The sequence below is a fragment of the Oryctolagus cuniculus genome, chromosome 6 (assembly GCF_051225735.1).
Source record: "Oryctolagus cuniculus isolate XC-2025 breed Fujian yellow rabbit chromosome 6, ASM5122573v1, whole genome shotgun sequence".
Taxonomy (NCBI): Eukaryota; Metazoa; Chordata; class Mammalia; order Lagomorpha; family Leporidae; genus Oryctolagus; species Oryctolagus cuniculus.
In genome coordinates this window covers 168675557-168700945 of record NC_142872.1, presented here as the reverse complement: position 1 = coordinate 168700945, position 25389 = coordinate 168675557, and the positions used below count along the sequence as shown (strand labels likewise).

Sequence of the window (25389 nt, the reverse complement as noted above, 5' to 3'; positions counted from 1 at the left end):
GTAGTGCATGTCCCGTGTCTGAGTTCTTGTCCCGTGTAGTGTGTGTCCCGTGTCTGCCTGTCCCGTGTAGTGCCTGTCCCGTGTCTGAGTGCCTGTCCCGTGTAGTGCATGTGCCGTGTTTGCCTGTCCCGTGTAGTGTGTGTCCCGTGTAGTGCGTGTCCCGTGTCTGAGTGCCTGTCCCGTGTAGTGCGTGTCCCGTGTCTGCCTGTCCCGTGTAGTGTGTGTCCCATGTCTGCCTGTCCCGTGTCTGAGTGCCTGTCCCGTGTAGTGTGTGTCCCATGTAGTGCATGTCCCATGTCTGAGTGCCTGTCCCGTGTAGTACATGTCCCGTGTCTGCCTGTCCCGTGTAGTGTGTGTCCCATGTCTGCCTGTCCCGTGTCTGAGTGCCTGTCCCGTGTAGTGTGTGTCCCGTGTAGTGCATGTCCCGTGTCTGAGTGCATGTCCCGTGTAGTGCCTGTCCCGTGTCTGAGTGCCTGTCCCGTGTAGTGCGTGTCCCATGTCTGCCTGTCCCGTGTCTGAGTGCCTGTCCCATGTAGTGTGTGTCCCATGTAGTGCATGTCCCGTGTCTGAGTGCCTGTCCCGTGTAGTGCATGTCCCGTGTCTGCCTGTCCCGTGTAGCACATGTCCCATGTCTGCCTGTCCCGTGTCTGAGTGCCTGTCCCATGTAGTGTGTGTCCCATGTAGTGCATGTCCCGTGTCTGAGTGCCTGTCCCGTGTAGTGCATGTCCCGTGTCTGCCTGTCCCGTGTAGCACATGTCCCATGTCTGCCTGTCCCGTGTCTGAGTGCCTGTCCCGTGTAGTGCATGTCCCGTGTCTGAGTGCCTGTCCCATGTAGTGCGTGTCCCACAGGTGTCGGCTGCTCTTCCTGCCCCGCCTGCTGGTGCCAGCCGATTCCCCACTGCTCTCCAGGGCATTCCCTGCACGGCACCCAGTCCCGCGTTGCCTCTGCTAGCAGGTCTCCTCATCTCTTACACCTGGGTTAGGCTGCCTTTCTGTCTCACGGCACAGGCACTCGCAAGCTCACGGTCGCCCGTGCGGAGGCAGAGCATCCCTTGGCGGGGTTTGTGTGGCAGGTCCTCACGGGAGGCCTGCACAGGCGGCCCCTCCCTCCCCGCGGGCACTGGCCCGGCCCGGCTCCACCCGCTTTCCCGGGAGCCGTGTTCCCTCCCGGCAGGAGCAGCCTTCGCGGCTCTGCTCACTTTGGTAGCTTCATTCCCACGCCGGGTCGCTCAGTACCGTGCTGTCCCTGAAGTCGTCCCGAGGAGCCCTGGTTTCTTCCGAGGGAAGACAGGGCCTGGGCCCCGAGCAAGCCCCTGCTGCTCCGCGGCCTTGCTTCTTGGCCCCGGAGCCCGTGGGACTAGGAGGTCGATCGGCTACTCAGGCCCGGGCACCAGTGCCCGGCTGTCGTCTCCTAGGTTACTTGGCTTGGTTCTTCCTGTTTCCTGCTTTGTTGTAGTTAAAACAGTCACTGAGATGCAGATTGAGTGTTTTTATTTTTTAAAAAATTTGTTTATTTACTTGAAAGAGTTACACAGAAAGAGGAGAGGCAGAGAGAGAGAGAGGTCTTCTGTCTGTTGGTTCACTTCCCTGTTGGCCACAACAGCCAGAGCTGTGCCAATCCGAAGCCAGGAGCTTCTTCCGGGTCTCCCAGTGGGACAGAATGCCCCTCACGGACATGGATCTGTACCTTCAAGGAGGTGGGGCACCACGATGAGTGGTGAATCTGGAGGGAGCTCGCGGGAGAGAAGCCCACCTCACCCTTCCCCGTGTCAGCAGCAGGGTCAGGACGTGTGTGCTACAGTGTGGGGGGAGGTCCCTCGGCCAGGCCTTAGAGGAGACAGTCAGTGGGGGTGGGCTGCTGACCCAATGGGTGTGGAAGGCCATGGTCATTTGACCCTGATCCTTAGTGAGCAGGCACGGGCCCTCTGTCCCAGGATGCAGAGTGGCCCTGGCCAGTGGGAAGGGGGCCCCGCGCCGCCTTGGCCTCCCTGGTGGTGCGCACCGCACCTGGTGCATCACTTCCTGTATTTTCTCATTTGCTCATTTTTTCACCCCGCCAAAGAGCATCAGCTGGGCGCTCATGCAGGGTCTTGATTAGAGGTGGGCACAGCGGCCCCCACCAGGAGGGACATGTGGCCAGGACACGGCTGCCTTCCTCTCCCTGGGTTCTCCAGGGCTTCCTGCCGTGTGGCCTCGCTCTCAGGCAGCTGCTCTTGGTCTTAGAGGCAGGTTTGGTTTCTGGCGCCCTGAGCATCCGTGGGGGGAGGGGAGTCTGCAGGCATTGGTCTGGGACAGGGGCTTCCTCAGCCCCACAGGCCACTTAGGTGCTGGGCAGCCACAGACTGAACGTGAGATGCCGACATCGTGACTGGGGGTGGGGAGACTGGGTCAGCTTGCCCCACCCGAGGAGAGCAGCGGCCACGGGGCATCCTGGGCTGGACATGTTGGGGCCGTGCTGAGTGCCTGGGCCCAGAGGGAGGGTGGGCCTGGGGGACAGCCAGGCAGCCCGCGTGCCACAGAGCATGCCCCAGCTGTGGTGGATCTCGGTGGCAGCCACATACCTGTCCAGATGGTACAAGCCCACGTGCCTGGACACCCTCCTTTCCAGGACGCCTCACCCAGTGGTGGACACTCCTGCCCAGCTGACCCACCTGCGGGGCTCCCCTGTAATGCCAGTCTTTCTTTTTCCTTTTCCTTTCCCTTTCCCTTTCCCTTCCCTTCCCTTCCCTTCCCTTTTATTTTATTTTATTTTATTTTATTTTATTTTATTTTATTTCTTCACATAGCATAATTTTACCCTTGAAGGTGTGCAGTTTGTTGGGTTTTAGTTTCTTTGCAGAGTTGCGTCAGGGTCCAGAGCCCACACAGAAACCCCTGCTCCACCCCCACTCTGCTGCTCCTGTCCTGAGGTGCTGTCCACGCCAGCCCGGTGACCCCAGGAGGTACCTGGGGCGTCCTGCCCCCCACACCCAGGGCACACGGAAAATGAGGAAAGTGCAGTTTCCCTGCAGAGAAACCTGCCTGCACGTCTCTGTGAAGCCACCTTTTCAACGTGATGGTCGCTGCTGCCTCTCCCAGGGCTTTTCTGAGCCGCTCTGCCCACAGGAGTTCCTTGGGGAATATCAGTGCGATCTGTCGTAGTAGGGGCGAGGGCGAGGGCGGCTGTCTGCCCCTACCCCACCCTGGTCCACAGATGAGTCCAGGCTGTGGCCCTGGGCACCCTGCTCTCACCACACTGGCCTCAGCTGCGTGTCCAGGCAGTGTCCGTGCGGAGTCTGACTCCAGACCCAGCAAAGCCCAGAGTCCACCTCCCCGCCCCCAGCTGTGTTTCTGGACCACAGCGGCCTCCCCGGTCTCTGCCGCAGATGCCTACTTGGGGCCCCTGCGCACGGCCGTCCTCAGCTGGGTGAAGGCTCATCCTGCTCACCCCTCCGTCAGCGGCGCAGCTCCTCTGAAGCCTGCTCTAGTGCTCATGGCCACAGCTGTCACTGCTGTGCTGGGGCCACAGAGACAGAGCACAGGGGCCGTCCACCTGGGCCAGCCTCCGGCCTCACTCCCCAGGCCTGCCTGGCTATTCCAGGACCCAGGAAGGCCAAGGGCTTGAACATGAAGCGAGCCTGGCCAGGGTGAGGCGTGGGGACGCGAGGCCCGGTGCCAGGTGTGGAAGTTCTCTCTGCCTCCGTGGTGAGAGCGGCCTGGTGGGTGAGGATGCTGCTGACAGAGGACCCAGGCGGAGCCCTGCTCCGTGAGCCCTGTGTCCTTTGTGTCTCTGGTGTCCCCCGAACACCTGTCCAGCTGAGCTGGTTTTCAGCATGACCAGAGAGAGATCCCCTGAGGGGGTGGCACTCGGGGTCTGGGCCGTGGACGGTGGCTGATGAGTGGGATGGACGTGGAATGAGTGCAGCTGGGCAGCCAGCTGCGGGGGACACACTGGGAGGCGGGGCAGACACCCACGCCTGGATGTGCACGGTCCCCGGTGCTTCTGTCCTCAGCACCTGCCCCTCCCACTTCCTGGAGACTTCTGGAAGAGCCAAGGCCTCAACAGAGCCCCCCTCGCAGGCCCCTGGGCTGCCCGATGTTGCTGACTGGCACCAAGAAGGGGAGCGTCCCCAGGCCACGGGGGTGGACGTGTGTGTGCCTTGCATGTGCACAGCTGCATGAGCTGCCCCATGCCCTGTACTCCAAGCCCCCCCAGGCCTTGGGTGTTCCCTGGGTCTGGGGTCTGGGCACCTGGCCCCACTCAGAGGAAGGGGAGCAGGTCTGAGCCCGAGCAAGCCCAGGCATCCACGCTGGAGCCCCTGCAAGGTCATGGGATGCCATCAGCAGCCTTCCAGGGCCAGTGATGGGTGTCCACAGGGCAGGCCTCAGCCCAGCCACACCTGGCCAAGGCCCATCTTGGGACTCAGAGCGCCCTGCGTGGTCCCAGATTCACTCAGCTCCTGACCTCTGCTGTCCACTCCATGACCTGCTGTGCCTTGGTTCAGCCAGAGGGAGGCACTGCCCATGTGGGCCATTTTCAGTGTCTGTTTCCTGGCCTGGTTTCTCCGGGTAGGACTGATCCTGAGAGAAAAAGCTGGACGTGAGACTGGTCTTCCCAGGCCAGGACCCCGCCCCTTCTCTCGGCACCCAGGATTAGTGCCGGTTCCCCCCGGGAAACAACCCCTGCCCAGCCCAGGGATGGTGAGGACCAGGCCTACTGTCCCCTTGTTCAGGGCGCCCTTAATCGACATTGTTTTCCAAGTTATTAAGTTTTGTGTATGTGAAAGGCAGAGACCTACAGAGCAAGATCTCTCATCTGCTAGTTCCCTCCCCAGATGCCCACAGTAGGGGGGTCTTCCACGTGGGGGACGCCACCTGCCCCCAGCCCAGGGTGTGTTGGCTACGAAGAAGGGCTTGGGGGCGGTGCCCGCAGGACATCACCACCCTGTCCCGCAGGCTCGAGTGGGTGGAGATCATCGAGCCGCGGACGCGGGAGCGCATGTACGCCAACCTGGTCTCGGGGGAGTGCGTGTGGGACCCGCCGGCCGGCGTGCGCATCAAGCGCACGAGCGACAACCAGTGGTGGGAGCTCTTCGACCCCAACACGTCGCGCTTCTACTACTACAACGCCAGCTCGCAGCGCACCGTGTGGCACCGGCCGCAGAACTGCGACATCATCCCGCTGGCCAAGCTGCAGACGCTGAAGCAGAACACGGAGTCCCCGCGCGCCTCCGCCGACAGCAGCCCGGGCCGCGGCAGCAGCGTCAGCCGCGAGGGCAGCACGAGCTCCTCCCTGGAGCCTGAGGACGCAGACCGGCCGCAGGAGCTGTCCAGGGCGGGCCGGGCCCAGCAGGGCGCCTTCGCGGCGGTGAAGGAGGAGAGCGGCAGGTGAGGCGGGGCGGGGCGGGTGAGGGCGGGGCCGTCTGCAGGCAGGAGAGACCTGTGGACTGCAGGGCCCGCCGTAGTGCGCGCTGGGAAGATGCGCAGGAACCTGTGCGGCGGGGCCTAGGGACGGGCCCCAGCAGAGGCCGCCCCTGACCGGGTGCGAGGCCAGCTGGCTTTACTGGGGACAGTGAGTGCTGGGAGAGCAGTCACACTCTACTCGGACCCTGGGCCCTCCGTGGGCAGGACGGACTGGTGGGTCTAAGCCCAGGGGTTTTATTTATTAAAGACAGAGGGATAGAGACTCACTGGCTCACTCCCCCGGTGGCTGCAGCAGCCACGGCTGGGCCAGGCCGAAGCCAGAGCCTGGAGCTCCACCTGGGTCTCGCATGTGGATGGCAGGGGCCCAGCCTTGGACCGCCCAGGAGCAGGCAGGGGGTGCAGGCTGCGGGGCTGCAGGGAGGTGGGGGACGAGGCCCTGGGGCTGGGCTGGCTGGAGGCGGGAGGCCCAGCCTGCTTCCCTGGGGACGGCCTCCTGCGCCTCCAGGGTGGTGCTGTGCTGTTCTGAACGGCTGCTTTGGCTCGCATTTGCTCAGCCATCGCTGCCTCTGAGCGCGTCTGGGGCTTGCTGGCGGATTTGTGTCGCCGTCACAGAAGGCTGCTGGGCTCGTCTGCCGCTGAGCTGCGTGTTCCGGAGACAAGTCCCTCTCCACGCAGACGGCCTGCAGAGGTCCTTTCCTTTGATGGTAGCGTTGCGGTGCGGGCTTTAATTTGGATGAAGCCGCGTTTGTCAGATTTTCCTTTGCCCGTGCTTTTGTGCAATACCTGCAGTAAGTTTCGAAGCCGGAAAGAGTGAGTTCTTCAGGACTGAAGGTTGGGGCCGGTGCTGGGGTGCAGCAGGGTCTGGCCCCGCTTGCAACATCAGCATCCCGTATGAGCGGTGGTTCAAGTCCCAGCTGCTCTGCTTGCTGCCTGGCTCCTGCTGACAGCCTGAGAAGGCAGAACAAGCTGTGATCTGAGCGCTTGGGCCCCTCTGGCTCTCCCTGGCGTTCCTGGCTGCAGCCTGGCCCGGCCCTGGCTCTTGTGGCCATGAGGGGAATGAATCAGTGGACGCACAATCTCTCTCTGTGTGTGTGTGTGTGTGTGTGTGTGTGGATGTCTCCCATCACTCTGCCTTTCTTTTTTTTTTTGGACAGGCAGAGTGGACAGTGAGAGAGAGAGAGACAGAGAGAAAGGTCTTCCTTTTTGCCGTTGGTTCACCCTCCAATGGCCGCCACAGCCGGTGCGATGCGGCCGGCGCATCGCGCTGATCCGAAGCCAGGAGCCAGGTGCTTCTCCTGGTCTCCCATGAGGGTGCAGAGCCCAAGGACTTGGGCCATCCTCCACTGCACTCCCTGGCCACAGCAGAGAGCTGGCCTGGAAGAGGGGCAACCGGGACAGAATCTGGCGCCCCAACCAGGACTAGAACCTGGTGTGCCGGAGCCACTAGGCGGAGGATTAGCCTAGTGAGCCGCAGCGCCAGCCGGTAAACCAGTCTTTTGCCTCCCTCGTTAATGTAATCCTGTTGACTCTTTCAGACGCTACTGTGGGTGGGTTTTTTGATACCCTGTGCTCTGGCATCTGTGGAGCCCTGGGGGCTTCCTGTGTCCTCTGGGGTCCTCCGCACGCGGGCTCAGCCCTGTGCTGTAGGTGCCTGTGTTTGTCTCTGTCTGCTCAGTGCACAGCCAGGACCCAGGCCCGTGCTGGACATGGGCGCCCTCGTCCTGCTGCTGGCCTCTGGCGGCAGGCTAGTCTAACCTCGAGGTGGTATGAGCTGTGGGTGTTCTCTCAGTGCTCTTGGTCTTTTCCCTTCCTGGGGGCTGTTGCAGTTGGTCGGAAGCGGCCCCTGCACGGGCCGGGTGCGTTTCCCTCCCGTCTGGCCGTGGGTGTGCTGCCTGGTGGGCTGTTTTCCCTGCGCTGAGCGGTCCTTGGGGGAGCCTCGTGATCCCAGCGGCAGCTGTGTGCACGTGCGGAGGAGCCGAGCCACACCCAGGTCAGGCCTCCGGGGCCAGGGCCTGCAACGGTGGGCTCGGCTGCTCGGGGAGGCGAGATCGCAAGGGCGCTCCGTGGGAAAGTGGCCGTAGTGTCTCCTGTGGCCGATGAAGCCGTGAGGCAGGGCTGTCGTGGCTGAGCCTGGCCCGCGTGGGGGTCCCTGGTTGGCTGCCAGGGCACCGATGGCCTTGAGCTCTTGCTTGGCTTCGACTGCTCTGTCGGACTAGGTGAGGGCTGGGCTTCTTTCTGCACTGCTGTCTCCCACACGCGTTCCCGCCCTCCAGCTGGCCTGCGGGCCGGGCTGCTCTCTGCTCTGCCCACGCAGGTCCCGCCCTCTCACGCATGTGCAGGAGCTCTGTGGCGAGGTGGGCTGACTGGGACCAGGATTCACAGAACGTGTGGAGCTGCGGATTGGTGTGGGGAGGTGGCGGCTTCTGACGGAAGTCTCCCCTGACCGGGTGCTGCGTGTTCCTCCCACGTGGACTCCCACAGGTCCCGGGGTTTGTTTCCAGGGATTTTGTGGACTTCGTGGCGCTAGCAGTTACGTCTGTGTTAAGTCGTTTTGCTGGTTGCTGCGGGTGGGTTCTCACGTTGGTCTTGCTCTCACACTTGGGCTGCGCCATCTTGGCCCTGAAGGTCCCTCCACAGTTGCCTGTGACACCGGGAGCACTTGACGGACGAGGCTGAGTGAGCGGGAGGACCAGCAGCTCGGGCTTCTCCTGGCGCTGAGCCTGGCCCTGCCATCTCCCCCACAGGCACCGCCTCAGGGTAGCAAGGTTTTACCAAGCCTGCCTCATGAACTGTGCGGATACCATGTTGCGGGCTGCATCGGGTCCCTCAGAACAGGGCCGAAGCTGAGCCCCCAGCCCCCATGGACGCGCGTCCCCTAGACACAGGGTCTGTGCTGGAGGACCTGGTCGAGGGGACGTCACACGCCACAGGGGTCCTGAGGAATCAGCCCAGAGGGACGGCTCGCTGGACCCCACCCCCAGGCTGTGAGGGAGGAAGTCCAGCCAGGTGCTCTGCGTGGCAGCCCTGGGGAGGCTTACTCCGCAGTTTGTGTTTTAAAATAGATTCAAGCTGGCCGGCGCCGCGGCTCACTAGGCTAATCTTCCGCCTTGCGGCGCCGGCACACGGGATTCTAGTCCCGGTCGGGGCACCAGATTCTGTCCCGGTTACCTCTCTTCCAGGCCAGCTCTCTGCTGTGGCCAGGGAGTGCAGTGGAGGATGGCCCAAGTCCTTGGGCCCTGCACCCCATGGGAGACCAGGATAAGTACCTGGCTCCTGCCTTCAGATCAGCGCGGTGCGCCGGCCACAGTGCGCCAGCCGCGGCGGCCATTGGAGGGTGAACCAACGGCAAAGGAAGACCTTTCTCTCTGTCTCTCTCACTGTCCACTCTGCCTGTCAAAAAAATAAATAAATAAATAGATTCAAGCTGCCAGTCTCGCCCAGGGCGTTTTTGCTGTCGGCTGAGCGGCGCCCTCTCCGCTGTATTGGCCTCTGAGGTCTCGCCTGGCCCTGGGCTGCCGGGCAGATCTTAGGTCCTGACGTGGTTTCTTTAATGCTTACCACAACAGCATTCAGGTTGTCTGTGTCCTGAATCAAATGTTATAAAAGCTCTCTGTGGTCTGTTTTACATGAATTTGCAGATACACTGGGGAACGCTGTCTCGGCGTCTCTGCTCTGAGGCCTCCCCTCCACTGCTCCCCTCTCTGTCAGATCTGTAGGGGATTTTTTTTAAAAGATGTATTTATTTGTTTTGAAAGTCAGAGTTACACAGAAAGAGAGAGCGAGCGAGCGAGCGAGAGGTCTTCCATCTGCTGGTTCACTCCCCAGTGGCCACAATGGCCAGCACTGGGCCAGGCCAGGCCAGAGGACCGTGGGTAGCAGGGACCCAGGAGCCTGAGTCAGGAGCAGAGCCGAGACCGGTCCCAGGCCCGAATGTGGCCTCAGCCACCGCACCAAACGCCCGCCTGAGGCTTAGTTTTGTTTCTGGCCTTGTTCCCCGAGATGAAAGGGCAGTGAGTTCAGGGACTGTGAGGGGTGCTGGCTTTCCCTCCCTGGCCCTGCCCCGTGGGAAGCCACAGGTGTGGGCAGCTCGGAGCAGCTGTCTGTAGCTCTCTTCTCCGGAGTCCAGGTCAGCATGGCGCCCGCGCTCAGTCTCCCCACCTCTGTGTGTGTCCGTATCCTGGTTTTTCCTACAGAGAGCAGAGGCCTCCCGTCTGCTGGTGGACTCCCCAGAGGCCTGCGATGGCCGGGACTCCACTGCCGCCCAGCCTGCACGCGAGCAGCTGAGGGTCAGACCCCGACGACACCTCAGCCACCAGGCAAAGTGCCCACACCAAGGCCCTGCCCTTGTACTGGGGGGCTTAGGCCGGTACCGTGGAACGCAGTTACGTGCGGCTGGGTTCAGATCTGCCATTTTGCTGTTTTTGTTTGTCCTATCTGTTCATCGTTCCTGGTTCCCTCTTTCAGTCTGCTTCTGGGCGACGTCCACATCTTTGTACTCCAGCCGGTCTCTCCCTGTTGGATTCCGGGCCTGACCGTAACTCGTCTGGGGGCTGCGGTGTGGATGAGTGGTGTCCTCCCAGCAACCCTGCACCCCTCCCACCACTCAGTTCCCCTCTCTCCTCCCAGACAGCTGTCGCTGGTGTCAGGAGTGTCTCAGCTCAGACTCACTGCTGCTTTAAGCAGTCAGTTACGTTTGAAAGAGATGTAAATAGTAGTAAGACTTCACACACACACACACACACACACACACACACCCTGGCAGCGCCCTCACCTCCGGCTCCCCAGGATTGCTGTGTTCCTCAGACAATGTATCTTTCTGCTGCTCCCTCAGGTGAACCAAGCCAACAGGCTGCGGGGAGGTAGCGGCCAGGCTGGGGGGCAGCCCCCCTTGTTGTGCGCAGGCCTCCCCCAGCTTAGGGGATGCTGAGTCCCTTCCCCTGCAGGTGTTTTACTCTCGGCCCCTCCCGCACCCCCGGCCCACAGCCGTGCCCCTCTCGGACGCCGGCCTCCGGGCTGCAGCTCTGGTTCTTGTTGGACGGTCAACCTGCTGAGGTCTCCTCCACAGCCTCTGTTCTTCAGGAGCTCCTGACCATGTGTTTTTTGTAAGATTTATTTACTTATTTGAAAGGCAGAGAGAGGGTTGGGGGAGGGAGATACAGAGAGAGAGAGATCTTCTATCCGCTAGTTCCCTCCCCAGATGGCTGCCACAGCCAGAGCTGAGCCGATCTGAAGCCAGGAGCCAGGAGCTTCCTCCAGGTCTCCCACGCAGGTGCCGGAACCCACGCACTTGGGCATCCTCCACTGCTTTCCCAGGCCACAGCAGGGAGCTGGGTCAGAAGTGGAGCACCAGTCCCCAGATGTTTCCAGTATTTGTCTCTAGACCTTGATCTGGAACCTGCTCTTTCCTGTGTCTCCTTTGCATGTTAGCCTTCCCAGCTCTCAAGCGTGGAGTGCAGCCTTCGTCACTCATCCCACCCTGTGTCAGCTCTGGTGAGGTTCGGTTGCCTGAGTTTTTGCCGCATGCCTCATCCCGCAGGAATAAGTGGCACTGGATTTGAGGGGAACCTGCTCCTGCAGAGGGTGCCCCTGCCATCAGACCAGCTGCAAGGTGTCCGGCGTCACTCACGACGTGGGCGGGCATTGTGGTGCCACAGGCGAAGCCACGACTTGCAGTGCCGACCCCTCAGATTGCAGGACTGCTTCAAGTCCTGGCCGTTCCACTTCCAGTCCAGCTTCCTGCTAATGTGCAGGGTCTGTGTGGTGACTCCGCGCCTCTGGCCCCCACCACACCCCTCCTCTCAGAACGAATCCACAGCAACACTAACGCACCTGGTAAGGCAGCGGAAGGTGGCCCGAGTCCAGGGCCCTACCTGGATGGAGCGCCTGGCTCCTGGCTTCAGCCTGACCCAGTGATGGCTGTTGCCGGCGTTTTGGGGGTGACCCAGCGGATGGAGGATCCCTCTGTTAACTCTGCTTCTGAAGTAAATAAATAAATCTTTAAAAAAAAAAAAGTTCTATTCTCAGTGCTTTTAAATTTTCCTTGAGAAGCGGGGACAAAGAGAGATCTGTGCTTGCTGAGCCGCTTCCCAAATGCCCCCAGCATCTGGGGCTGGGCCAGGCGGAAGCCAGGAGCCAGGAGCTCCACCCGGGTCTCCCATGTGGGTGCAGGGGCCCAAGTCCTTAGCCGTCACGGCTGCCGCCCAGGGTGCATTAGCAGGGAGCTGGAGTTGGAAGTGGAGCTGGGACTTGAACCAGCGCTCTGACAGGGGATGTGGGCGTCCCAGGTGGTGTCTCCCCTGCTGTGCCCCATGTCCATCCCCAGGTTAACCCCTCGCCACCGCAGCTTGGCAGCTGGTAGCCCCTCACTGCTGAACAGACTCAGGGACGGGTCTCCTTCACACTTACGCTCACATCAGAGTGGGAAATTCTAGAAAGCATGCCTGCAGCTGGGAGTGGGAGCAGGGACCTCTCACCTTATGGGTCCACTGCGTGTGAGTGCCGACACGCGTGTGGTCAGACGCCACTTGTCACAGCCATCTCCACTGCGTGTGAGTGCCGACACGCGTGTGGTCAGACGCCACTTGTCACAGCCATCTCTCCACTGCGTGTGAGTGCCGACACGCGTGTGGTCAGACGCCACTTGTCACAGCCATCTCTCCACTGCGTGTGAGTTCTGTGTATAAGACACTGCCTGCCTTGTAACTTCAGGTTCAGTTCACTAAGAAACATCAAGTGTGCAAGAACAGTCGTTTCCGAAGCCATGCAGTGCTTGGAGGTTTTCTCACTCAGAAAATTCCAGTCTTCTCCCGGCTTCAGAACAGCCCACGAGAAACTATGCGGGCTGAGCGGTGAGCGAGGACAACCAGGCTGCTTGGCTTCTCACTGTGACCGAGCCCCAAGCCTTTGAACTTGGCTGTTTTCATAACTCAGGGCAGAGTCACTGCAATGAAAGACACAGTGACCACAGGCTTTAAAATTTAATGTATCGAGGCCAGCGCTGTGGCAAAGCAGGTAAAACCGCTGCCTGTGGTGCCAGCATCCTTGTGGGCGCTGGTTCATGTCCTGGCTGAACCCACTTCCGATCCAGTGACCTTACAGCCTGAGAGCAGCAAAAGATGCCCCAGGTGCGTGGGCCCCTGCGCCCTCGTGGGAGACCTGGGTGAAGCGCCTAACTCCTGATTCTGCTTGGCCCCCTCGTGGGAGACCTGGGTGAAGCTCCTAACTCCTGATTCTGCTTGGGCCCCTGCGCCCTCGTGGGAGACCTGGGTGAAGCTCCTAACTCCTGATTCTGCTTGGGCCCCTGCGCCCTCGTGGGAGACCTGGGTGAAGCTCCTAACTCCTGATTCTGCTTGGGCCCCTGCGCCCTCGTGGGAGACCTGGGTGAAGCTCCTAACTCCTGATTCTGCTTGGCCCCCTCGTGGGAGACCTGGGTGAAGCTCCTAACTCCTGATTCTGCTTGGCCCCCTCGTGGGAGACCTGGGTGAAGCTCCTAACTCCTGATTCTGCTTGGCCCCCTCGTGGGAGACCTGGGTGAAGCTCCTAACTCCTGATTCTGCTTGGGCCCCTGCGCCCTCGTGGGAGACCTGGGTGAAGCTCCTAACTCCTGATTCTGCTTGGGCCCCTGCGCCCTCGTGGGAGACCTGGGTGAAGCTCCTAACTCCTGATTCTGCTTGGGCCCCTGCGCCCTCGTGGGAGACCTGGGTGAAGCTCCTAACTCCTGATTCTGCTTGGCCCCCTCGTGGGAGACCTGGGTGAAGCTCCTAACTCCTGATTCTGCTTGGCCCCCTCGTGGGAGACCTGGGTGAAGCTCCTGACTCCTGATTCTGCTTGGGCCCCTGCACCCTCGTGGGAGACCTGGGTGAAGCTCCTGACTCCTGATTCTGCTTGGGCCCCTCGTGGGAGACCTGGGTGAAGCTCCTAACTCCTGATTCTGCTTGGTCCCCTCGTGGGAGACCTGGGTGAAGCTCCTAACTCCTGATTCTGCTTGGCCCCCTCGTGGGAGACCTGGGTGAAGCTCCTAACTCCTGATTCTGCTTGGGCCCTGCGCCCTCGTGGGAGACCTGGGTGAAGCTCCTAACTCCTGATTCTGCTTGGGCCCCTGCGCCCTCGTGGGAGACCTGGGTGAAGCTCCTAACTCCTGATTCTGCTTGGCCCCCTCGTGGGAGACCTGGGTGAAGCTCCTAACTCCTGATTCTGCTTGGCCCCCTCGTGGGAGACCTGGGTGAAGCTCCTAACTCCTGATTCTGCGTGGGCCCCTCGTGGGAGACCTGGGTGAAGCTCCTGACTCCTGATTCTGCTTGGGCCCCTGTGCCCTCGTGGGAGACCTGGGTGAAGCTCCTGACTCCTGATTCTGCTTGGGCCCCTCGTGGGAGACCTGGGTGAAGCTCCTAACTCCTGATTCTGCTTGGTCCCCTCGTGGGAGACCTGGGTGAAGCTCCTGACTCCTGATTCTGCTTGGGCCCCTGCGCCCTCGTGGGAGACCTGGGTGAAGCTCCTAACTCCTGATTCTGCTTGGGCCCCTGCACCCTCGTGGGAGACCTGGGTGAAGCTCCTGACTCCTGATTCTGCTTGGGCCCCTGCGCCCTCGTGGGAGACCTGGGTGAAGCTCCTGACTCCTGATTCTGCTTGGGCCCCTCATGGGAGACCTGGGTGAAGCTCCTGACTCCTGATTCTGCTTGGGCCCCTCATGGGAGACCTGGGTGAAGCTCCTAACTCCTGATTCTGCTTGGCCCCCTCGTGGGAGACCTGGGTGAAGCTCCTGACTCCTGATTCTGCTTGGCCCCCTCGTGGGAGACCTGGGTGAAGCTCCTGACTCCTGATTCTGCGTGGCCCAGCCCTGCAGTTGTAGCCATCATGGGCGTGAACCAGTAAATGGAAGACTGACCTCTTTCTCTTTGTAACTCTTTCGCATTAATAAATAAATCTTAAGATATATTTATTTAAAACATTCTAACACAGAGATGCACAAAGCAGGGACAGACACACACATCCACACACACAGACATACAGAGACAGACACAGGGAGAGACACATAGACGCAGACACACATCCGCACACACACATAGGCACACACACACAGAGAACCAGTGGAATGGAAGATCTTTCTCTGGCTCTACCTCTCTCTGTAACTGTCTTTCAAAATAAATTAAAAACAAACAAACAAACAAACAAACACTGGGGGCCAGCGCTTTGGTGTAGCTGGTAAAGCCACTGCCTGCAGTGCTGGCATCCCACATGGGTGCTGGTTTGAGTCCTGGCTGCTCCACTTCCCATCCAGCTCTCTGCTGTGGCCTGGGAGGGCAGTAGAAGATGGCCCAAGTGCTTGGGCCCCTGCACCCACGTGGGAGACCCAAAAGAAGCTCCTGGCTTTGGATTGGCTCAGCTCCAGCCATTGCCATTTAGCAAGTGAACCAGAGGATGGAAGACCTCTCTCTGTCTCTCCTTTTCTCTCTGTAACTCTGCATTTCAAATAAAATAAATAAATCTTTTTTTAGAAAACTTTCATTTAATAAACATAAATTTTGAAAGTACAACTTTTGGATAATAGCGGCTTTTCCCCTCATAACCACCCTCCCACCCACAAACTATCCCATCTCCTACTCCCTCTCCCATCCCATTCTTCATTAAGATTCATTTGTAATTATCTTTTATGCAAAAGATCAACTTGGTTTATACTAAGTAAAGATTCCATCAGTTTGCATCCACACAGATACACGAAGTATAAAGTACTGTTTGAGCACTAGTTTTACCGTTAATTCTCTTAGTTCAACACATTAAGGACAGAGCTCCTACATGGGGAGTAAGTGCACAGTGACTCCTGTTGTTGATTTAACAATTGACAGTCTTATTTATGATGTCAGTAATCACCCGAGGCTCTTGTCATGAGCTACCAAGGCTATGGAAGGCTCTTGAGCTCACAAACTCTGACCTTATTTAGACAAAGCCATAATCACAGTGGAAGTTCTCTCCTCCCTTCAGAGAATGGTACCTCCTTCTTTGAAGGCCCCTTCTTTTCACCGGGATCTCATTCACAGAGATCTTTCATTAAGGTCATTTTTTGCCGCAGTGTCTTGGCTTTCCATGACCGAGAAACTCTCATGGGCTTTTTAGCTAGATCCAAATGCCTTAAGGGCTGATTCTGAGGCCAGAGTGCTGTTTAGGGCATCTGCCATTCTGAGTCTGCTGTGTATCCCACTTCCCATGTTGGATCGTGCTCTCCTTTTTAATTCTATCAGTTATTATTAGCAGACACTAGTCCTGTTTATGTGATCCCTTTGACACTTAATCCTATCATTATGATCAATTCTGAACTGAAACGGATCACTTTGACTAGTAAGAGGGCATTGGTACATGCCACCTTGATGGGATTGATTTGGAATCCCCTGGCACGTTCCCAGCTCTACCATTAGGGGTAAGTCAGAGTGAGCATGTGCCGAACGGTACATCTCCTCCTTCTCTTATTCCCACTCTATATTTAACAGGGATCAACCAATGGTATTAAGTAGAACTAAAAAAAAATACTAAAAGGAATAAAGTAGTAAGTTGTTCCTCGACAGTCAGGACAAGGGCTATCAAGTCGCTGTTTCTCAGTGTCTGGTTCACTTCTGCAGGCTTCCTCTCAGGTGCTCAGTGGTCACAGATCAGGGAGCACATAGGATATTTGTCCCTTTGGGACGGGCTTATCTCACTCAGCAGGGTGTTCTCCAGATTCCTCCATTTTGTTGCAACTGACCAGATTTCATTTTTTTTTTTACTGCTGTATAGTATTCTATAGAGTACATGTTCCATAATTTCTTTATCCAGTCTTCTGTTGATGGGCATTTAGGTTGGTTCCAGGTCTTAGCTATTGTGAATTGAGCTGCAATAAACATTGAGGTGCAAATAGCTCTTTTATTTGCCAATTTAATTTCCTTTGGGTAAATTCCCAGGAGTGGGATGGCTGGGTTGTGTGGTAAGACTATATTCAGGTTTCTGAGGAATCTCCAAACTCTTCCATAGTGGCTTTCAAATAAATTAGTGGTTTAAAAAAAAAAAAAAAACACTTTATTGGAAAGCTGTTTTTTTTTTTTTTTAACATCGGTGGTATGATTTTTTTTTTTTTTATTTGAAAGGCAAAGAGACAAGTGGAGAGAGATCCTCCCTCTGCTAGTTCACTCCCTAAATACCCGCAGCAGCCTGGGTGGGCCAGGCCCAAGCCAGGAGCCCAGAACTCTGTTGGGGTCTCCCCTGTCATTGGCCAGTACCCAGACACGTGAGCCGTCACTGCAGCCCTTCTGGGTGCACATTAGCAGGCAGCTGGAATCGAGAGTGGAGCCCGGGGGTCCCCACTGTGATGCGGTAGCTAAAACCTCGGCCTGCAGTGCCAGCAACCCATGCGGGCTCCACTGCTGATCCAGCTCCCTGCTAATGCACTTGGGAAAATCAGCGGAAGAGGCCTCAAGTCCTTGGGCCCCTGCACCCACATGGGAGACACGTGGAAGAAGCTCCCGGCTCCTGCTTCAGCCTGGCCCAGCCCCAGCCATTGTGGCCACCTGGGGAGTGAAGCAGCAGGTGGAAGATACTCTCTCTCCCTCTTCTCTCTTTTTCCCTCTCTCTGCCTCTGCCTCTGCCTCTCTGTAATTCTGAGGCATTGTATTTGAAAGGCATGTCTTTTTTTTAAGTGTGTTCTGCTACAATATTCTGACAGGTTTGTGTTTTCCGCAATTCTCAGCCTGCCTGTGTGGCTGTAACAGAATGCCTGAGGCTGGGTCATGTCAAGGAAAAGAGATTTACGCCTCCTGGTTCTGAGAGTCCTGGAGCCTGGAACCAGCCTGTGCTCGGCTTCTCATGAGGGCCCTGGTGACAGAAAAGAGGGGACTCCCTGTGGGCCATCCCCCACGCTGACCAACCAGCAGGCGGAGCCATGTGAGCTGGCCTGAGTGCCGGTGGGGACAGAGCCGCTGCACACGGCAGCTCTCGCTCCAGCCTTCTGCGCCCCGAAGTGCTGACTCGTGTCACTCTAGGCCGACCTGGTCCCTCTCAGAGGCCCCTTCGTGTTTTTAAAGTAGTTATTTCTTGAGCTTGTATTGAACTATTCTTTAAAAAAAATTATTTCTTTATTTGAGAGGTAGAGTTATAGACAGAGAGAGGGAGAGGCAGGGAGGGGAGAGGTCTTCCACCCGCTGCTTCACTCCCCAGCTGGCTGCAGTGGCTGGAGCTGCAGCGGAGACTTCACCCCCTGCACCACAGCGCCGGCCCCTGTCCTCTTCCGTCCAGTCTCAGCTGGCGCAGCGTGCTCGGTGCGGAGCACGTGCGGGACTCTGTTCAGACACACTCCTGCTGGAGTCTGCTGGGTGACTCGGGCCTGTGCTCGGGCCCCGCATGCCTCTGCGCTGGTCGTGCACGCACACGCACGTGGCTTGGCCTCCTGCTGCTGTGCAGGTGAGCGTGGTTTCTGGCTGCTGCTGGAAGGACAGAAGCCAGGGCGTGAGGCGTGGCCGCTCGTCTCAGCTCGAATAGCAGCTGTCGAGCTGATTGCTTCTCGGTTTTCCAGGCTGACAACTAGCAACAGTTCCATCTCTGTCTTTCAAGTCCACCTCTCTCTCCGTTTCCTTGTGCTGTGCTGGCGAGCACCCCCCGATCTCGTCCCCTGGAGGTGTGAGCAGGTGCCTGGCCCCGACCTGCTGGCCATGCCTGCGCTGCTCAGTGCGGGAAGCCCTTGCCCGGGTCACGTCGAGTTCCTCGCGGTGAGCAGGTGGCAGCTGGCTCACCTGCCTTTTGAATGTCTGTCAGGGTGATTGCCCGCCCGCCAGCTTTCCCTCCACACATACTGTGCGCCAAGCCACCCTCCCCGAGTAGCCCACGCCGCCGTCTGGGGAACTGTGACGCTCACAGCCCCGTGGCTGTGCCCTCGACACTGTGCCTGCTGGAAGGCCTGGGCCTGGGGCTGCAGCGGCGCTCCTGTTTGAACCGACAGCAGGAACAGCTCGTGGGCAGGTGTGAGGACCCCTGTTGCTCCTGGGAAAACTAAACGGCAACCCTGTGCCCCCTCTGTAAGATTTATTTATCTGAAAGGGGAAGAGACTAGAGAACTCCCATCTGCTGGTACACTCCCCAGATGGCTGCGGTAGCCAGGGCTGGGCCAGGCCGCACCCAGGAACTCCATCAGGGTCTCCCAACTGGGTGGCAAGAACCTAAGTCCCTGGGCCATCACCCACTGCCTTCCCAGTACATTATCCGGGAGCTGTACCAGAGCCAAGGGGATCCCAGCGTTGCCAGTGACGGCCTAACCTGCCCCTCCACGGCGCCGCCCCAGCCCTGCCTTCTGGGGTGTCAGGGAAGGGCTGGTTATTTTGAATTCCTGCTGCTGCATCTGTGTCTTTTTTTCATTGTGTTGTTTCAGCTCTTCACCAGGCGTATTCCTCGAGAAGGACTATGAAGCTTGCCGGGATTACGGCACAGACGGCCAGCTCCTCCACTACAGGTAGCACCCGCGTCACAGGTGCCCCTGCTGCTGCTCGGAGGGCGGAGCCATGTGGGTCGGCGCTGAGGCACCTGCAGGAGCCCCCAGTGGTGCAGTGTCCAGCCCTTGAGGAAAGGCTGTGGCCAGGGGCCAGGCCCAGCTCACTGCCCGGTTTAGGTCTGTGGAGCTGGTGACACTTCCCTCGGCCCCTGGTGTAGAAGCAAGGTCCTGGGACTCCTGAGCGCTTGCCAGGCCCAGTCTGGCTGTGGGGGCGCTGGTGAGGAGCTGCAGGTGACCCTGAGTCCCGTGCCGCCTTCGATTCCAGACAGAAGCGTGTTGATGGTGTCCCAGGCCCTGTAGCCAGGGGTTAAAGGTGACCCTCATCTCTGGATTCCCGAGCTTTCCCAGTGGAATCTCATACCAGCTGACGGTGGCGAGGCTGGCCCGGCGGACATGCTCAGGGTGCTGGCACCTACCGCTCTGCCCCCAGAACTCTGGGCAAACTCGGGCTGTGGTGCAGCCTGCAGTGGGTGTGGGCACAGCCTATGCACAGCTGAGTAGACAGTTTGTAATTTGGAAGGTGTCCACTCTGCGTGCAGAGGCCGGAGAACGCCGTGGGCCCCGTGGGTGGGGCTCCATCTAGATTCCCAGAGGAGGGGAAACTGACTGAAAGGAGTGCTGGCTAGTGCCAGGAGTTTCTGTCAGGCCAGAGAGGCAGGAAGTGGACCTCAGGGTCGAGGTCTGCGGGGATGGAGGCATGGCCGTGTGCTGACCCGGGCCGCTGTGGAGTGGAATGGAGTGGTGTGGGCGTTCCCGTCCACCGTAGTGCAGCCAGCGTCAGGGTCACCCAGCGCCGTGGGCACACACGGCCTGATGGGGCGGAGTGGCCTCTGGGGCCTGCCGGGGGGCGTGGAGACGAGGACGGCAGGCAGCGTTGCAGGAGAGGCAGCCCCTGATGCTGACGCTGCGCCCTGCGGGGCTCACCTGCATTCCGGGACGGCGCGCAGGCTTCGGGCCAGGAGGGAGGCCGCAGCAGGGGTGGGTGCCCAGTCCCTAGGAGAGCAGCTGCCAGTTCTCTGGTGGCAGCAGCTCTGAGAGCCACCTCCAGGGGCAGGAGCAAGGCTGAGACAGCAGCTGTGTGAGGGGCAGCAGGTCAGGGCCACACTGCCCCGGGGACAGTCCCAGTGCCCGGCGAGAGCACCCCGAGGACTCCCGCTGACTGGCTGTCTGCACCCCGGCAGGACCTCTTCGCTGCGCTGGAACTCGGGCACCAAGGAGCGCGTGCTCATCAAGGTCGCTGACCGGGAGCCCAGCTTCCTCGCCGCCCAGGGCAACGGCTGCCCCTCCGACAGCCAGGCTGGGGCGCGCTCCCGCAGGCCCTCGGGCAGCCTGCAGACGTTCAGCCCGGACGCGGACGGCACCGTCTTCTTCCCCGAGAGGAGGCCGTCCCCCTTCCTGAAGAGGGCCGAGCTCGCGGGCAGCTGCTCCCCGCTGCTGACCCAGCCCCGGAAGCCCTCCAGCGACTCACAGCCCTCCTCCCCGCGCTATGGCTATGAGCCCCCCCTCTACGAGGAGCCCCCAGTGGAGTACCAGGCCCCCATCTATGACGAGCCTCCCATGGACATGCAGTACGAGACCGGCGGCAGCCACCAGGCCAGCTCCCCGCAGAGGTCCCCCGGCCGCAAGCCCCGCCCCCTCCTGCCCGCGTCCAGGCAGGCACCCACCTCGCCCTGCCAGCAGCTGGTGCTCACCAAGCAGAAGTGCCCCGAGCGCTTCATGAGCCTGGAGTACAGCCCTGCGGGCAAGGAGTACGTGCGGCAGCTGGTGTACGTGGAGCAGGCCAGCGCCAGCCCCAAGCTGCGTGCAGGCCCCCGGCACAAGTACGCCCCGAACCCTGGTGGTGGCTCTTTCTCCCTGCAGCCCAGCCCCTGCCTGCTGAGGGACCAGCGCCTGGGGGTCCGATCCGGAGACTACAGCACCATGGAGGGGTCCGAGCCCCGCCACGGGCAGCCGTCCACACCGCTGCCTCGGGCTCAGGAGGACGCCATGTCCTGGTCCAGCCAGCAGGACACCATGTCCTCAACGGGCTACTCCCCGGGCACACGCAAAAGGAAGAGCAGAAAGCCCTCCCTGGGCCAGGCCCCCAGTGCTGCCTCCGCCGAGGGCCCTGGGGACCTGCTCAGCGAGCAGCCCCTGGCAGGGGAGCACGCCCCGGGCCTGGCCCAGATGAAGCGGGCGGAGGGCGAGGCGGAGGGTGTGCGGGGTGCCACAGAGCCCTTCCTGGCGCAGGCGCGGCTGGCCTGGGAGGCGCAGCAGGCCCACTTCCACATGAAGCAGAGGAGCAGCTGGGACTCGCAGCAGGACGGCTCAGGCTACGAGAGCGACGGGGCTGTGCCCCTGCCCATGCCGGGGCCCGTGGTGCGTGCCTTCAGCGAGGACGAGGCCCTGGCACAGCAGGAGAGCAAGCACTGGAAGAGGGGCACCTTCGAGAAGCTCGGCTTCCCCCAGATCCTGCTGGAGAAGAGCATCTCCGTGCAGACGAACCTGGCCTCCCCGGAGCCTTACCTCCACCCCTCACAGGTGGGCACCGGGGGCCCAGGGCCGGGCTGAGAGCCCCCAAGTCAGCACGCGGGCTGGGCAGGCCCCAGGGATGCCCGACCGCGAGTGCCACGTCCACGCCTCCTCTGAGCCTGAGGCCCTGGGGGCTCCGTGACACGATGGGATGTCCTTAGCCTCTGGCCATCTGGGAGCTGGGGGCTGGAGCGTGGAGGAGGCCCGGGCAGCTAAGGGCAGTGGTGACTCCGTTCCCTTGAGCAGGAGCCCAGCCAAGGCCTCCCGGTGGCACCTGCACCTGTGCCTAGCAGCTGGGCACCCACAGGCTCTTCCTCCTGGAGAGGTGCCAGGGCGAAGGGTGGGGCTCACCTCGGCTCGGTCCCTACAGTGACCCTGGAGCTGGACTGGGCAGCTCCACCTGCAGCCCCTGGGGCAGGGCTCTGCGACCCGCAGCAGCGTCCTGAGCCCCTACCCCCACCCCATGGCTTTGCTTTCTGTTGTGGGCTCATCACTTGGGACAGAGAGGGTGATGGCCCAGGTGAGGGAGCAGAGGGAAAGCCACACTCAGCTTCCAGGGGACGAGCCCTGAGCCCCAGCAAGGGTTGGACAAAGGACCAGCCTCAGGTCAGCCCTGGGTCACGTGGATGACAGAGAAGAGGGGCCCTTGGGGGTCAGACACCAGGCTGGCCCCTGGGAGTTGCAGCTTCCGACCTAAACTGGACGCCTGGCATTTCCATGGCGGGTGGCGGAGCAGCAGCAGCTCCACCTCGGGGCGCCCAGGGAAGGCTGCCCCCTCCCGCCCTCTGTCCGTCCTTGCCCATCACCCTCACTGCCTGGGTTACCTGACCCCATAGCCGGGCCTCCCCCTCAGGCAGCCCGTGGTTAGTCACCTGGCTGCCCGGCCCTGACGGCCCGGTCTCGTGTGTCCTTCTCAGTCCGAGGACCTCGGTGCCTGTGCCCAGTCTGAGAGCAGCCGGCAGAACCGCAGTGTGGTGCCCAGCTCCAGCTGCGTCTTCCCCACCTTCGCGCTCCGCAAGCCGTCCTCGGAAACCGACATCCAGAACTGGGCCTGCGAGCACTTCAACAGGCACACGCAGGGCCTGTTCCGCCGGAAGGTGTCCATCGCCAACATGCTGGCCTGGAGCAGCGAGTCCATCAAGAAGCCCATGATCGTGACCAGCGACCGGCACGTGAAGAAGGAGGCCTGTGAGGTCTTCAAGCTGATCCAGATGTACATGGGCGACCGGCGGGCCAAGGCGGACCCGCTGCACGTGGCGCTGGAGATCGCCACCAAGGGCTGGAGCGTGCAGGGCCTGCGGGACGAGCTGTACATCCAGCTGTGCCGGCAGACCACCGAGAACTTCCGCCTCGAGAGCCTGGCCCGGGGCTGGGAGCTCATGGCCATCTGCCTGGCCTTCTTCCCGCCCACGCCCAAGTTCCACTCCTACTTGGAGGGCTACATCTACCGGCACATGGATCCCGTCAACGACACGAAAGGTAAGGCCTGCTCACGGCCCGGGGCACCCCCTGCTCCGCCGCCGGCCACGGGAAGGGCCATGGAGAGAGCTCCAAGAGTGCACGCTCCGGGTCTGTGGTGACGGAGCTGTCCCCATCAGAGCCCTGGGCTGGGCCTGTGAGCACAGCACTGTCACGGGTGTCTGCAGGGCTCAGCCACGGAAGCCACGCCTGGACACACACAGGCACAGGTGCCTGGCTGGGCCGTGGTGCCCGCGCAGCCTGAACCCCAGGCCGAAGCCCACAGGGCCTGGCTGGGCCTCTCCTCAGCCCAGGCTTGGGGCAGGAGGCTGCAGGGCACTGGTCTGACAGAGGTGCGTCCAGCACTTCAGCCACGTCGGGGGCAGCTCTGCAGCCCACTCCCCAGATACATGCCATCCAGCAGAGACAAGGGCTTGGGGTGCCGAGCAGGGGCCTCGGCGAGCCAGTGCCCGGTTTCCTTGGACCTTCCCTGGCTGCACGCAGACTGACTTCGTGGTTCACCTCCTTGGCTTCCGAAGGGGCCTGAAACGTGCCTTGAACTGAAGGCTGTGGACCTGCGTCCCCACTGCGCACAGCACGGCCGCGGGCACCCTGAGAGTCTGCTGGGCCGGCCTGTCTGCAGCGCACTCAGGGTGCTTGTGGGCACAGCCACGGAAGCCACATCTGGATGCGCCCCAGACTGGCACAGGAGGCAGAGTCCAGCCTGGCAAAGGTGACCAGGGGATGGGTATGCACAGCCAAAGGCCGGAGGCTCCCTGGGCCCTTCCCACAGGACAGGGCGTCATGGGAGCTGGTGCTGTCGGCCCCTCTTAGGCTCACTCAGAGACCTGCATGCTCTTGTCCTAGCATCTCTCATCCAGGGCCTGCCTTGCACGGAACAGGGATCCGTGCCATGGGCGGGGGGGGGGGGCTCAGGACGCTGCTGAAGGTCACAGAGCCCTGCCCCAGGGGCTGCAGGTGGAGCTGCCCAGTTGGGTTCAGCCTGAGGCCTCGGCTTCTAGTCCCCCAGGCAGCCACAGGTGATCTGACAGCACCGTGTGGGCTGGGCCTCTGAGGTGGCCACACCTCCTCCAGCCCTGAGACCGAGTTCCTTCTCAGACAAGCCCCATGCCCCACCCTGCCCCCCAGCCAGCTCTTATCCTGGCAACACCGCCTTCCAGGTACGAGACGTCGGTCAGGAATATGGGTGCTGCAGCCGCCGGCAGCCCAGTTCGGCAGCACAGTCATTCCCGAGAGGAAGCTGCAGCCCGGAAGTGTGAGGCGTGTGGGCAGGGCAGGCACCTCACCCTGAGCTGTGGCCCCCACCATGTAAGACCAGGGTGCCATGGGGAGCCCCGTCCCAGCTAGGCTGTGTCTCATACATATTGGCCCCAAGGAGCCTCCCAGCTTCTCCCAGGACCTCTTTCAACAGGCCCCAGTAGGGACACGGAGGGAGGCTCGGCTGTGGACACAGCCGACTGCCTTCTCCCACACGTGCCAGAGCTGGGAGGCTGGGGGCCTGGAGCCTTGCCCCCCGTCAGCCTTCGATGCTCCCGCCCGGAGATGCCCAGTGAGCATGCGCGTCTGCTCTTGATGACCAGTCATGAAGGCAAAAGTCCTCTCAGGAGGGGTGAAATGGTGCGGCCATTCTGGAGTGTGGTGTGACAGTTCCTTGGTAACTGATGGAGTACCCGGGGTCCAGCAGTCCTGGATACCTGTCCCCTGTGTGGGTGGCTGTTCACTGTGTCCAAAAGGACAGGTGCACGCTGGCAAAGCCCAGCGCCAGCATGCAGTGGGATGCTGCCCAGCTGGAGAGGGAGGAGGGCCTGCCCGAGCTGCACAGCACAGCTGCATTTGAGGCATCGAGCTGGGTGAGGGAAGCCAGTCACAGGGAGACCACGACTGTGAGGCACCCAGGGGGGCCGGGCAGGCATGGGGAGCTGGTGCCCAGCGCACACGACGCCCAGCTCGGGACACGGATCTCCTGGAGGTGGCTGGTGGTAACGGTCGCACTCAGTGCCAGTGAACTGCTCCCTTAGAAGTGGCTAGCATGGCAAATTCAGTCTTGTGTTTATGCTGCCACACTTAAAACACAAAGGCAGAAAAACGGAAAAGGAAGAAGGCCTGTTTTCTAATCAGAAAAACACGTGACAGTGGTGGAAGCTGCCTGGGCGGGTGGAGAATGCGCCGGCAAACGCGGCACAGGAGCGGCCCCGCAGTGAGGAGTGGGAGGGGCTTCCTCCAGGTCTGCACAGTGCGGAGTGCGTCCGGACCGTCTGGGCTTGAACCGAGCTGCATCAGCAGGGCGGTGAGACGAGTCTCGGTACGTGCTGTGAGCGTGAATCACCGGAAGTTTAGCATCGGTGACACGGAGGTGTCAGGAGATCCCGAAGTGTTGGAAAACTCAGGACATCCAGTGAGCAGCCACGGGTCAGGGCAGTGCTGAGAAGTGAAGGCTGAGCTGCACCCCAGCGTCTCTGACAGGGACATCTCCAGCACCCGATGTCTGTCGGGCG

The 25389-nt window shown here is 60.7% G+C and overlaps 1 protein-coding gene across 4 annotated transcripts in view; it reads left to right on the top strand.

The window, feature by feature from the left end:
- ARHGAP39 (Rho GTPase activating protein 39) overlaps window positions 1-25389 on the top strand; it is a 68866-nt gene that overhangs the window by 34610 nt on the left and 8867 nt on the right. For all 4 annotated transcript variants that reach the window (XM_051828698.3, XM_051828696.3, XM_051828697.3 and 1 more), the window contains 4 exons: window positions 4936-5367; window positions 18785-18865; window positions 20086-21424; window positions 22333-22894. In XM_051828698.3, the coding sequence (XP_051684658.2) occupies window positions 4936-5367; window positions 18785-18865; window positions 20086-21424; window positions 22333-22894 (2414 nt within the window). The remainder of the gene's footprint in view (window positions 1-4935; window positions 5368-18784; window positions 18866-20085; window positions 21425-22332; window positions 22895-25389) is intronic.